Source organism: Diabrotica undecimpunctata, unplaced genomic scaffold, assembly GCF_040954645.1.
Source record: "Diabrotica undecimpunctata isolate CICGRU unplaced genomic scaffold, icDiaUnde3 ctg00002268.1, whole genome shotgun sequence".
NCBI classification, from domain to species: domain Eukaryota; kingdom Metazoa; phylum Arthropoda; class Insecta; order Coleoptera; family Chrysomelidae; genus Diabrotica; species Diabrotica undecimpunctata.
In genome coordinates, this window is record NW_027313405.1 from 1,763 (window position 1) to 14,034 (window position 12,272).

Below are 12,272 nucleotides of genomic sequence, written 5' to 3' on the forward strand. Positions count from 1 at the left end.
GGAGCGCTTTCGGCAACGGTCTAACTGCTTCTGGTGAAAATACAACCTGCGATGCTTGAGCAATGCAAGTGCTTGGAGACGCTGGCGGTGTGTGATTTTGTGGTGATGTTGGCAAGATATCAGCTCTCTTGGTATGTAGAGGATCTTCACTAGGTGCTTTTTGAAGAACGTCAGTCTCATATGGTGTCGTGTTATTAAGAGCTGGTCTATCCGTGACATATGAGGTGCAAAATCTAGTGCCGTAAATATGTCTCTGTTAAAGGGATATAATGCCTGTGCAAGCAAATCCAACTATAATATTTGATTGCGTGATGTCCAACGTTAGAGATAATTTAGCTATGCTGGGTATGTCGTAAATTATAATCGTTTTTCTGGATTATTTCACGCGCTATCTCAGAGTTTAAAGCCTTTTTGAAGGGACCGTAGATAGAACGATCTAGAGGTTGCAACTTATGCGAACAGTGCGGGGGAAATGACAAGACGACAATGCCATTTGTTTTACAGAAATCCAAGCAGGGTATACTTATGTGCGACTGGTGGTTATCAAGTAAAAGCAATACTTTATTTTCGGTTGAAGCGTTGGTATGCTTTTGAAAATGATTAAGGTATACCAAGAACTCTTCCTTTTCGTGACGGCTCGTTGACGGCTAAAGCTATGGTCACCAATGTTCCCCTCTCTATAGCATCGACGGCTAAAGCTATGGTCACCAATGTTCCCCTCTCTCCAGATGTAAGTGCTCCCACCTGTCTTGTCCCCTTTTCGGTAACAACTTTACTAGGTTTTTGAACCGTCGTTACCCCCATTTCATCAATATTATATATATATATATATATATATATATATATATATATATATATATATATATATCTTTTGGATCAAATTTGTACTTATCCAATACATTAGCTAGGTTATCATAAAAAAGTTTTACGTTCGTTACATTGAAACTGGTTGCTCTGGAAAGACTTGTGACTTGTGGCTTTTTTTTGATAAATCTACTTAATGACACGTAGTGAAGATCAAATTTAGCTGCAGCTGATCTTATGGACGTGTTATTTTCAGTAACCTCTTTATAGGCTTCTTCATAAACCAAAACGGGTTTTAAACCCTTTCCGTTTTTCTCACTCGTACTCGTGGCATCCTAAAACAAACCAAACAGTTAATAAGGCTCGTGCACAAACTACGTTGACAATTTTTCCAAATTTTTTCTACAATTTAATCTACGTTATCTCACATAAATTTGAGGGGGGTATTAATAACGCCCCTAAAGTGTTAACCACTGGATACTCTACTACAACGTACAATAATAAATAACATAAAAGACTACTCTGGGGACAATTGAAACATGTTTCAATCGTCCCCTATACTATTTATTTCAATCGTCCACGCGCTATCTCAGAGTCTAAACACTTAAATATCTTTTCACTCTAGGACAATAGTAATAATTTAAACTGGCCTCCCTAAAGAAGAAATGCCAATTTAACTACAAAAATAGTCGAAGCTGCATACTTACGTTCCGATATGTTGCGTCACCTTTTGTTGTTCAGTGCAAAAGTTTACTTCGGTAGCGGTAAATCACGCTAACGAGAATGTACGCATATTATAATGCAAACGACAATCAATGGCTGACTGATAGAGACACCGGGCTCCTAGAGGCACTGCGTTTGCTACAAGCGCGCGCGGTTTTAATCACGGAATACTACCAATATGGCGGCTGTTTCAATTGTACCCTGTTTCAATTGTCCCCGGTCTACCCTACACTCAATCTATGGGTCTATTAAAAATAGGCAACATTTTTTTTTAATTTCTAAATTCATTGCTTCCTTCCTAACAAAAATAAATACGGGAAATTGTCGTTTTGCAGTTGGCAGTGGGGGGAGGGGGTTAGTGGACCAAAATTGCACTAAACCGTATTTTAATAAAACAAATTCAGGGAGTGAGGGAATTTTGCCTATTTTAACGGGTGGTACCCTTCGAGATATGTCATGATAGGAAGAATGCACTAGTTGAACACTCTGCTTTTAAAGTATTAAGGTATTTTGCAGTTCTTAGTATCCAATATTCAACAATAGCTTTTTCTATGGCCCACATTTCAATAATATCAAATGTCTTTTCATATTTAGTCATATTATGGTCTAATATACTACTGGCAATTATCCATTTCCAGTCAATCGATTGTTAATAATTCTTATAAATTCTCATAAATATTTTGTTTGCTGTATTGAGTAATGATATAGGTCTAAAATTATTTAGGTCTCATTTATCTCTTTTTATGTCTATTATTATTACTTAAACCCTAATTAGTATTACTAAACTCTTGGCCCATTCTTTAGGGATTTTGTGTACTTTAGTCTTGAAGTTTTATTATTTTTTAGCTGTTTTTATTTCTATTATTCTTTTGACGTTCTCTTTTGTTGGTTCATTAGGCTGGCTTTGCCAGCTGTACAATTTGTCCTGTTTAGTTTTTGTTTTCTTTGCCATTGAATTGTATTTACATTAGTTTATTTAGTAATTCTTTTTTAAAACATTGCGGTATATGTTATAGAAATTTATTTATATTTAAAAAATAATCTGATTAATACGTATATAGTACTTAAAAATATGTTTCTAGATACGTATCTATTTTCTAGATATCTATCTATAGATACGTATTTACCAGAAACATAAAAACGAAAGCATGGCGGGGAATTTTGATATTTGTTCTGATATAGTGTTTGTTCTCGTGAAATAATATACTCTAAATTTGGGTAATTATGAAACTGTTTTTATTTGTAATTACAATAGTGACAGTCAATTGCCTGAAAGATGTACAAATATGGAATAATTTTAAGGTAAACTTTCATGCAGATATAGCTATTACGAAATAAATAAACAATCTATATTTTAAAAAAATAATATATACATCATCTTGTCTAATATATGATATATAGTACTACAGTGTGGCTTCTTTAATTTAATATTTTAAATAAAATGATATGCACCTTAAATGGTGGCATTTTTATCTGTTGTTTTTGAATAATTATTTTATTTCCAATTACTTTCTGGAAGTCCCATTTTTTGCTAAAGCTGTAAAGGTTTGTTGATTAGTTGTACGAGTATGTGTTTTTACCGGGGTAGGTTGCTGGCATCATCTTCAAACCGTTCTCTTTTTCTTCGCTTGGAAACGGTTGCCTTGCTGTCAAACTACTGGATTCTATCAAGAGCAATACATATAAAGTTTGCACGTCTAAAAATGAACAACTAATTCTTTTCGAGTCTCCATACCTACAATTAACATATGCTTATCTAATGCACTTACCTGTTAACTTTTTAGTGACTTAAAGATATTAAAATCGCAGGGCGATAAATCAGTACTATGTGGTGGATGCTCCAGTATTCTCCATTTCTTTTAGTTGTAGATTTTCTTTCACTATTTTGGCAACATTAGACAAGAATTTTTGTGCAGAAAAAAGACACCATGTAAGAGATTTCTTGGTTATTTCATCTTATTTCTTGATGGCAGCGTTGCGTCTTTAAGTTTTGTATACTTTATGAACAACTATTACCGAAAGGAAGTCATTAGTGTTTACATTGTGTAGCATGTACCGCTGCTCTGTTAAAATCACATGTAGCTGGTGTTTATATTATTGAATTCAGGCTAAAAGAAAGTATTAATGATTGATGTTTAGCGCTCGCTGTTGACAGTGATAGCCTGGTCAACGTAGTTCTTAAAGAAATATAGACTGATGGTGTCGCCAACCTAAAAGCCTCCCCAAACGGTTACTTTTTCGAGGTGCCTTGGACGCTCTGGATATCTGGATATCTGGTGCATTGGTTATCATTTGGATTGTATTGTTTCCAACTATGACAAATATGTCAGTAACCATACATTCCAAAATGGACGTCACTTCTGAAGATTTAGATTAAATAAGTAATAGTTTTCAACTGATCCAGAGCTCATTCAGTGAACACAAGTCGTTGTTTCTGATGGTTATCTTCAGATTCTGAGTCAGTTAAATTTTGTTTGGGTGCAAAATGAAGTAACGATGGTATAAGTTGTGCTCTGTGAAAGACTAAGTTCTTGCGGCTAACGTGAATTTGATTGTATTGGATTCTCCTTCACAAAGAGAACACAAAGGGGGAGACAAACGACTCTGCAAAAATTATAGGGGCATAACAGTTTTAAATGTCATCTACAAGATATTATCAGGAATTATATATAGCCGCCTGGAATCGTTTTCGGAGGAGATTATTGGTGAATACCAATGTGGCTTTAGACCAAAGAGGTCAACTATAGACCAAATACCTATGTTAAGAGGTATACATGAAAAATGTTTTGAATATAACATACCTATTTACAACTTGTATATCGATTTTAAACAGGCGTTTGATGGAGTAGATCGACAAAAGATGTTAAAGCAACTATCTATGTTAGGGATACCCAATAAGTTGGTTAAACTTATACGAATGACTCTGGAGGGTTCCAAAGCTATGGTGAGAATAGATGGAGATATGACGCAGGCCTTTGATATTGAAAATGGAGTTAGACAAGGGGATGCCTTATCAACAACACTTTTTAATCTAACTTTAGAAGCTGTTGTTAGAAAACTGGATATAAACGGCTGTATTAATACAAGATCAATGCAAATATGCGCATATGCGGATGATGTTGCCATAATAAGCCGCAACAGAAGGGTATTAAGCGAAAAAGTTATAGAACTGAAACGAGAAGCTGCTACGTTTGGTCTATATATAAATGAAAGTCTGAGAGTCTGAATCTGAAGGTAGACAACCATACCTACAAATATGCCTCCACTTTTCCCTACCTAGGCTTAATAATAAATGACAACAACAACATCAGTCAAGAAATACAAGCACGGATTCTTAGCGGTAATAAGTGCTTTTATGCATACAAAGACTTAATGAAAAGTAAGTTACTGAATCGTGAGTCTAAGCTGAGAATCTACAAAACAGTAATTAGACCAGTGGTCACATATGAATGTGAAACGTGGACCCTCTCAACCACTGATGAAAATCAACTGAGAATATTTGAGCGCAAAATACTAAGGAAGATATTTGGACCAACCCAATGCAGCGATAGTTCGTGGAGAATTAAAATGAACCATGAGCTGGATGAACTAATGCAGAGTGCAGATATTGTCAGATTTGTAAAGTCACAAAGACTAAACTGGCTTGGTCACCTAGAAAGAATGCCAAATAATCGAGCTGTAAAAGTAGTCCAGAGATGGAAGCCCCAAGGAAACAGAACAAGAGGAAGGCCCCGTAAAAGATGGATAGACGACGTAGAGAGGGATCTAAAACCATGAATATCTCTGGCAGTGGCGAAGGAAAGTATCCGACAGGTCAGAATGGAAGAACATTGTTAAGCAGGCCAAGACTCACAAAGGGTTGTAGCGCCATTAGAAGAAGAAGAAGGATTCTCCTTCACAGTCTTGTATAGTATCGATGTTTTCTTTAGATTTTAGTCGACATAATATGAGTATTGGTTGATTATTTTGAAGTTTTAGTTTTAAGACCAAAGAATTTAGGAAATAGTGAGAAATAGCTGTATTTGATATATTACTATAATAAAATTGAGCTGGAAATCTGAAAAATACCGAATTAGGTAAACATGCATGACAGTGTATGAATGTGTATGACAGTGTGTGATCCAAATCATTCAGAATTTTATAAATATTTAAACAAACAGGAAAACCTAGTTCATTGTTTTATTGTCGGTAGCATCATCATTACAATAAATATTGAATAGTTACCTAATCTTATCTAATATAATTCCATAAAAATCGATAAAATCTAGTTTATTAATGATTATTTCCACTTGAGATAAATGTAGGTCTATCAATAAGTTTTTATTTAAATCAAAAATAATAATATAGATATTGTGGACAAAAAAAAGCAATTTACAAAATTTTTAGACCATTTTAACATTTTAGGTAACATTTGAAAAATCGTACATCAATAAAAACGAAGAAGTCGATCGCTTTAAAATTTTTCAAGATAATCTACGTCAAATCGAGGAGCACAATGCTCGGTACAACATGGGAAAAGAAACTTACAAAATGGGACTTAACCAATTCGCCGATTTAACTCGTGATGAATTTGTCCAAATGTTGGGTCTCAGTAAAAGAGTTCGTCCAAGTCGTACATACAATGTTACTTTGACGAGTTTTTCCCGAAAAGTTTTGGCAGATGTTCCGGAATCTGTGGATTGGCGAGAAAAGGGTGCAGTTACACCAGTTAAAAACCAGGGAGGGTGTGGATCATGCTGGGCTTTTAGTGCTGTAAGTTTCATTAATAAAGATCAATATATGTATTAACGGTAAAATACATTGTAATTTTTATAGATCGGTGGATTGGAGGGACAATACGCTATTAAATATAACAAGCTGATATCTCTAAGTGAACAAAATCTGGTTGATTGTGCAGGACCTTACGGTAATGGAGATTGCAATGCAGGAGGAATAATGAGTAGGGGATTCGACTATGTTAAAGACAATGGTATTAACACGGAGGAAGATTATCCATACGACGGGGATACAATGAGTTGTCGTTACCAACCTTCCAAAAATGTTTTACATCTCAGTGGATATCAACAGATTCAACCAAGTGAGGATGCATTGAAATATGCAGTAGGTAAGAGCCAACATATTATAATAAAACTGTTATTAGCTATGTTGTTGGATTTGAATAAAACTAAAACAGGCCATTCACGTTCCGATTTTTAGTCCTAGTGGTCCAACTTCCGCAGTTGGATCTGAAATCGGACCGTGTTTTGTTTGAGTTTATTTTAATGCCCATTTCCACTCGTACCTCGTGAATAGGATCAAGCAGAATCAAGCAGAATTTGGAGAACTTCAATATTATCTGATTATGTTCTAACTTATATTGTGGCTTATTCCCAATTAAAATAGTAAATTTACTACAAAATCACTTTGTAACTAGTATTTCCTCCCTCTAGACAATTTGCGTACATCAGCTCCAAACAAAATCTCAATTGGTGCCATCTGTCCGACATCGCTGAGCAAAGATTTTCAAATAAATAATAGAAAATAACTTTCAATAATTGCACGAAAAATTATTATACCCCTGCAAGTTTCTGGTATTACCTTTCCCAATAGTTGTGGAGATATTTTGCAGCTGAACTTCAGATCCTCAAAATGACCTTCCAGTGGCTAGAAAGCGTAAAGTTGCTACAAGGTGGTGTTTAGTACTGACACATTCACGCATGACGGTATCATTTTTGGAAATGAGTAGACTTATTTTAAGGACGCAGCGGCAAGGTCGCATTTGCCATTGTATAAAAAATATCTACATTTTTTATAAACGCTTTTAATAAATACAAATATGTAATACTAAAAGCAATATTGTACCATTAATTATACATATAAATAATCTCAGCAAAACACACTTGACAAGATTTGAACAAAAACACTCTTTAAGGAAACAAAAACATTAAGTAATTATACTAAAATCTGACATACTGCGGGAAAATCCTTTTCATAAATTAAATATTTCTGAATGGGGAAAAAATTTTAAGCTAATGGACTACTTTTTAGTTTGTTTCTATTTTGTAAAAATTACTGTATCCGCTCACATTTTTTTAAGTCATTAGGAGATAATGATAAACTTTAATGTGCACTCAAACCCAACATAACTTGAAAAATAGACCAGGAAAATAAAACTTTATTAAGACAGTCGCTGTAACTTCATTCTAACTTCATTCTAAAATAGTAAATAAATCTAATACAAACTGAAAAAACCACAATTTATGTTGAGTAGTTTTCGAGATATTACAAACTACTTAAGGCTTTATTTTAAAATAAATCCTTTAGCAATTTAAGGTAAAATAAGTTAATATAATAAATAATAAATTAATAAATAATTTTTTTGTTATTTAATATTATATAAAATTAAGTGGTGACAGAACAAATCTTCTTTAATTAAAGCGTTGAAGAATATTTTTGAAAAAAAGGTTTTAACAATTTATTCGATTTTAAAATTTTAAGTACAGCAAAATTTGAAATTGCTGATCTCCCTGGTGACAAAGAGTCAGCCATTGGTATAACAAGCACCTTTTAAAGGTAATTTTTACAACTTTAAAAGATTTTTCACCCTTATAACAGAGGCGGTTGCCGTCAAATTTTTTTTAATATGTTTTGTGTCGACAATCACTCTTTCATGAGGTATTTGTAACCTATAAGACGAAGCTTTAAAGATGGCATGTTACATGCCGAAAGTTGATTTTAATAAAAAATTTTACACACTATCAAATTTTTTGAGAACATACCTTTGATCTATAATATAAAAAGACAATATTGGACATGTTTTACGAAATACATAGATCACGACTTTTATGGCACACATATAAAAGTTTTGAAATTGTTATATGTATGGAAAAACCCATTAACGAAAATTAAACAAAATAGAAAAAGAACAATGGAGCGAATATACAGATGAACTCTAAAATGGAGATACTAATGTACTGAAGAAAAAGATACAGAAAATAAATATGAATTAAATAATGAAATTTAAATAGAAATCACAAAAGAGGAAAAAGAAATAACATACAATAATTAAAAAAGAAAACAGAAAGGCCGTAGAACCTAATGGAAAACCGAAAAAACTCTTAAAATATAGAGGAAAAACGCTGAACATAGAGGAGCTTTGTCAGGAAATAATACATAGCCAGTGTGTCCAGACTAGTGGAGGATGATTATATTAATACCAAAACATAAAAGAGAAAACAGGAAATATCCTACTATATACCGTACCATTATCTTATTGAGTACAACTCTCAAACTTTAAACAAGAATATTAGCCAATATAATAGACAAAGAATGTACAATTAGTGAAGAACAATAAGGTTTTCGACAAAATAAGTATGCAATAGTAGCCATATTTATAGCCAGAAACATTGCTGAGAAGGTCTTGAAATATAATAAAGGTACCGCAAGTTTTCATTGAAACTAATTTTATACCTATTTATGTTATTTTTACATTCAACGATGTGTATGTCTAATACATTTGTATATTTTATTGTATAGTTTTAAATATATTTAAAATTTCAGCTATTTACGGTCCTATTAGCGTTTCAATAGACGCTGGTCCTGCTCAGTTATACGAAAGCGGTATCCTAAATGATCCAAATTGTAAAAATAGACCTGATGAACTAAATCATGGTGTATTGGTCGTTGGATACGGAGTGGAAGATGGTACAGACTATTGGATCATTAAAAATTCCTGGGGACCTTACAATGGAGAAAAAGGTTACATTAGGTTGATTAGAAATGCTAATAATCAATGCGGAATTGTTGATGATGCAAGCAGACCTCTTGTAATATAAGTTTATTGATAAATAAAAATGATTAACTATTATGTAAATTTATTTATTAAAAACAAGTACACGCATAACGTGTGTTAAGAACTGGAGCAACATGTAAACCGCCATGAAAGTCATGAACTATTTAAAAAAGTAAAATATTTGGCCCACAACTTCAAGCCATTCAAGACTATAATGGAGTAGTAAAAACTGCAGAGACATGAAACATTTACTACTCAGAACTGTACACACTTTAAAAGACGCGTGATTCTCAGAACACAAGACACATGCAATTAGAGAGGCAGAACCAATAGTATTACGAACAGAAGTAGAGAAGGCTCTTAACCAACTAAGAAACAAAAAATCTCCAAGTATCGATGGCATACCAGCGGAGACTCTGAAAGCAATGGGCGAGATTGGCACAGATGTAATACTTGATATGTGTAACATAATATGGGTCACAGATGAATGGTATAATGAGTGGTGCGATTCAACTTTTATAGCTATCCATAAAAAATTATCACTAACTGTATGCAGCAATTACAGAACTATTGCCCTTTTTCCTTTTACAAGCAAAGTCCTGCTACGTATAATCAATTAACGGCTAAAAAACTTTCTACTTCCCGAGATAGCCGTAAAACAATGCAGATTCGTACCAGGAAAAGGAACGCCGGAGCAGATTCTGAACACCAGACAGATAATAGAAAAAGCGAGAGAACACAACATACCAATGCTGGTCTGTTTCGTAGATTATACAAAGGCTGTTGATTCAGTCAAATGCTGAATGGGATCTCCTCTGGAGTATAATGAAAAATATTTGAGGGCTATAAAAAAAGTAAACCAAGCATACCTAATTTACTTCTGCCACATAGCTAGAAGAACGAGGACCATGGAACTATTGGTAGTGGAAGGAAAGGTAGAAGGCCGAAGACCAATAGGAAGATCTCCAACACGATGGGCAGATCAAATGAAGACTCTGGTGGGAAAATTCCTACATGAAGCCGTTTATATGGTACAGGATCGCACCCAACGGAGGCAGCAAGCCAATAATATTTAGAGTGTCACGACGCTCTGACAAAGTTCCCAAATAATTAAGACCATTCTATAATAAAATTTTGGGTCAATACTAAAATATCAATGGTTTCTTTATATAACAGATTTCTGGGAAAATGTACCTGATCAAGACTTGAGGGTTAACTATTTGGAAATCCCTAAGCTTTATTAGTTTATTATCAGTTGTACAGTCGGTTACTGCATCAGAGTTTAGTCACAAATTGCTATATCCTAGTTTAGTTTTGTTGCGTATACCGAAAAGCAAAAAACACGTTTTAAAACGTTTTAGACATTTGTGTGAAAAGATGACATCTAAATTAAGGCTATGGATCGCACCTTATTCGGAACTTTCTCTAGAAGGAGATGGAGCATTTTGTAAACCATGCGGCAAATCGGTAAGTTTACACAACATAACTAAATTCTAAAGCGGTTTTAGAATTCTAAGTCTCAGATTTCAAGTAGAAAAAAGTAATTTATTGACCAGCATTGTGGAACCCCACTACATAAACGTAATTTGGAAAAATTAAATTCCTCTAAGTTAGGAATTCCTCTAAGGAGGAGAAAATTTAGTTCAAATTGTACAAAGACATGTGATTCCTAATGCAAGGATATGTTTCTTCTACTATATTCTTTTCTTCTTGTGGTGCTTATCCATGTCGGATATTGGCAAAAATCATGGCAATTTTGACTTTGTCTTTAGTTGCTCGAAACGGGACTTCAGTCGAGATATTAAACCAAATTCTTAGGTTATGGAGCCAAAAACAAACGTCTTCTTCCCTTAAGATTGTTACCAAATATCCATTTAATTTAATAACCGAAAAAAGTAAACAATCATCATCATCGTCCAGCTTTCTACGACCAAATTTGATTTAAACATAGGCCTTCCCTCATTTCTTTCAGTTCTGTTGGTCATGAGCTTCTTGTAACTAGTTTGTTTTTGTTTAATTAATGGCTTTGGATAACTTGATCCATTCAGCCACGATAATGTATTTGACTACTTGAATTTGTTAATGATGTATTGACCTATTGCATTTGTTAACAAAATAGTACTTCGCATAGAGGTAGATTAAAAATATAATGTAAACATTAGTAACACAAGAATCAGTAGATTGATAAAAAAACCATACATTCATTCTTTTCATTCAGTGCCCTAACCAACTTAAAGTAAATATTTAGAACCAACAAGGGATTACATAATGTAGGAATACTTTTCACGCTAAGGTGCCTTTCATAGCGACTTTATTACAACACAAGACAGGCAACGGCTAGGAGGTAACTATATAACATAAGGATAGACAGAGGGAACAAAGCTAGATTTATACATTCACATTACACATTTCATCCTAAATTTTTCTTTTAGTCCCTTTTAAATATTCCCAAAAAATTTGGTTAAACCTAATATTATGACGAGAGATATATAAAATGGAAGATTGACACTGAGGAAGAGGTATTTGTTCTTTTATCAGATTTTCCAATAGATACTTAATAGCAGCATCATTATATATGCACCCGAACATCCAATGATTGACATCGTCAGTGTTACCATTACAATCACAAAGTTCGGTTACACTTAAATTAAATCTATGAAGATAGGCTTTCATAGTAGCATGATTAACAAGGCATCTAACAAACATTGAATATACTCTTCTACTGGGATGACTTCTTGCCGCAAAAGGCACAGTAGGTAAAACAACTTGTAACTAGTTCTCAGCAATTGTTTTGACGTCGCCTGTTCATCATGTAGTTAGTCTACCTATGTCTTGTCTATCTACTCGTAGTCTCAACACTGTACTTCTTTGGTTTCACGGCTTGTCATTCGCTCTGGCTACGTGGTTCATTCTTCATAAGGCTACTTTGAGTCTGGTGCTGCGACTTGGGTTAAGAATTGTCTTTAAGTGCCAA

At 33.9% G+C, this 12,272-nt stretch overlaps 1 protein-coding gene across 1 annotated transcript; it reads left to right on the top strand.

The window, feature by feature from the left end:
* The first annotated feature begins 2,674 nt into the window (after positions 1-2,674).
* LOC140431918 (cathepsin L-like proteinase) lies at positions 2,675-9,373 on the top strand. The gene is made up of 4 exons (XM_072519786.1): positions 2,675-2,829; positions 5,932-6,279; positions 6,343-6,631; positions 9,067-9,373. Exons 1-4 carry the CDS (start codon positions 2,752-2,754, stop codon positions 9,339-9,341), a joined length of 990 nt encoding a protein of 329 aa, XP_072375887.1. The 5' UTR covers positions 2,675-2,751; the 3' UTR covers positions 9,342-9,373.
* The last annotated feature ends 2,899 nt before the right edge of the window (positions 9,374-12,272 follow it).

Excerpts from the sequence above, each read along its gene's own strand:
- LOC140431918 (XM_072519786.1), top strand. The coding sequence starts at position 2,752 with ATGAAACTGTTTTTATTTGTAATTACAATAGTGACAGTCAATTGCCTG. Across the intron at positions 2,830-5,931 it reads AAATATGGAATAATTTTAAG|GTAACATTTGAAAAATCGTA; the intron begins GTAAACTTTCAT and ends TTAACATTTTAG. Across the intron at positions 6,280-6,342 it reads CATGCTGGGCTTTTAGTGCT|ATCGGTGGATTGGAGGGACA; the intron begins GTAAGTTTCATT and ends TAATTTTTATAG.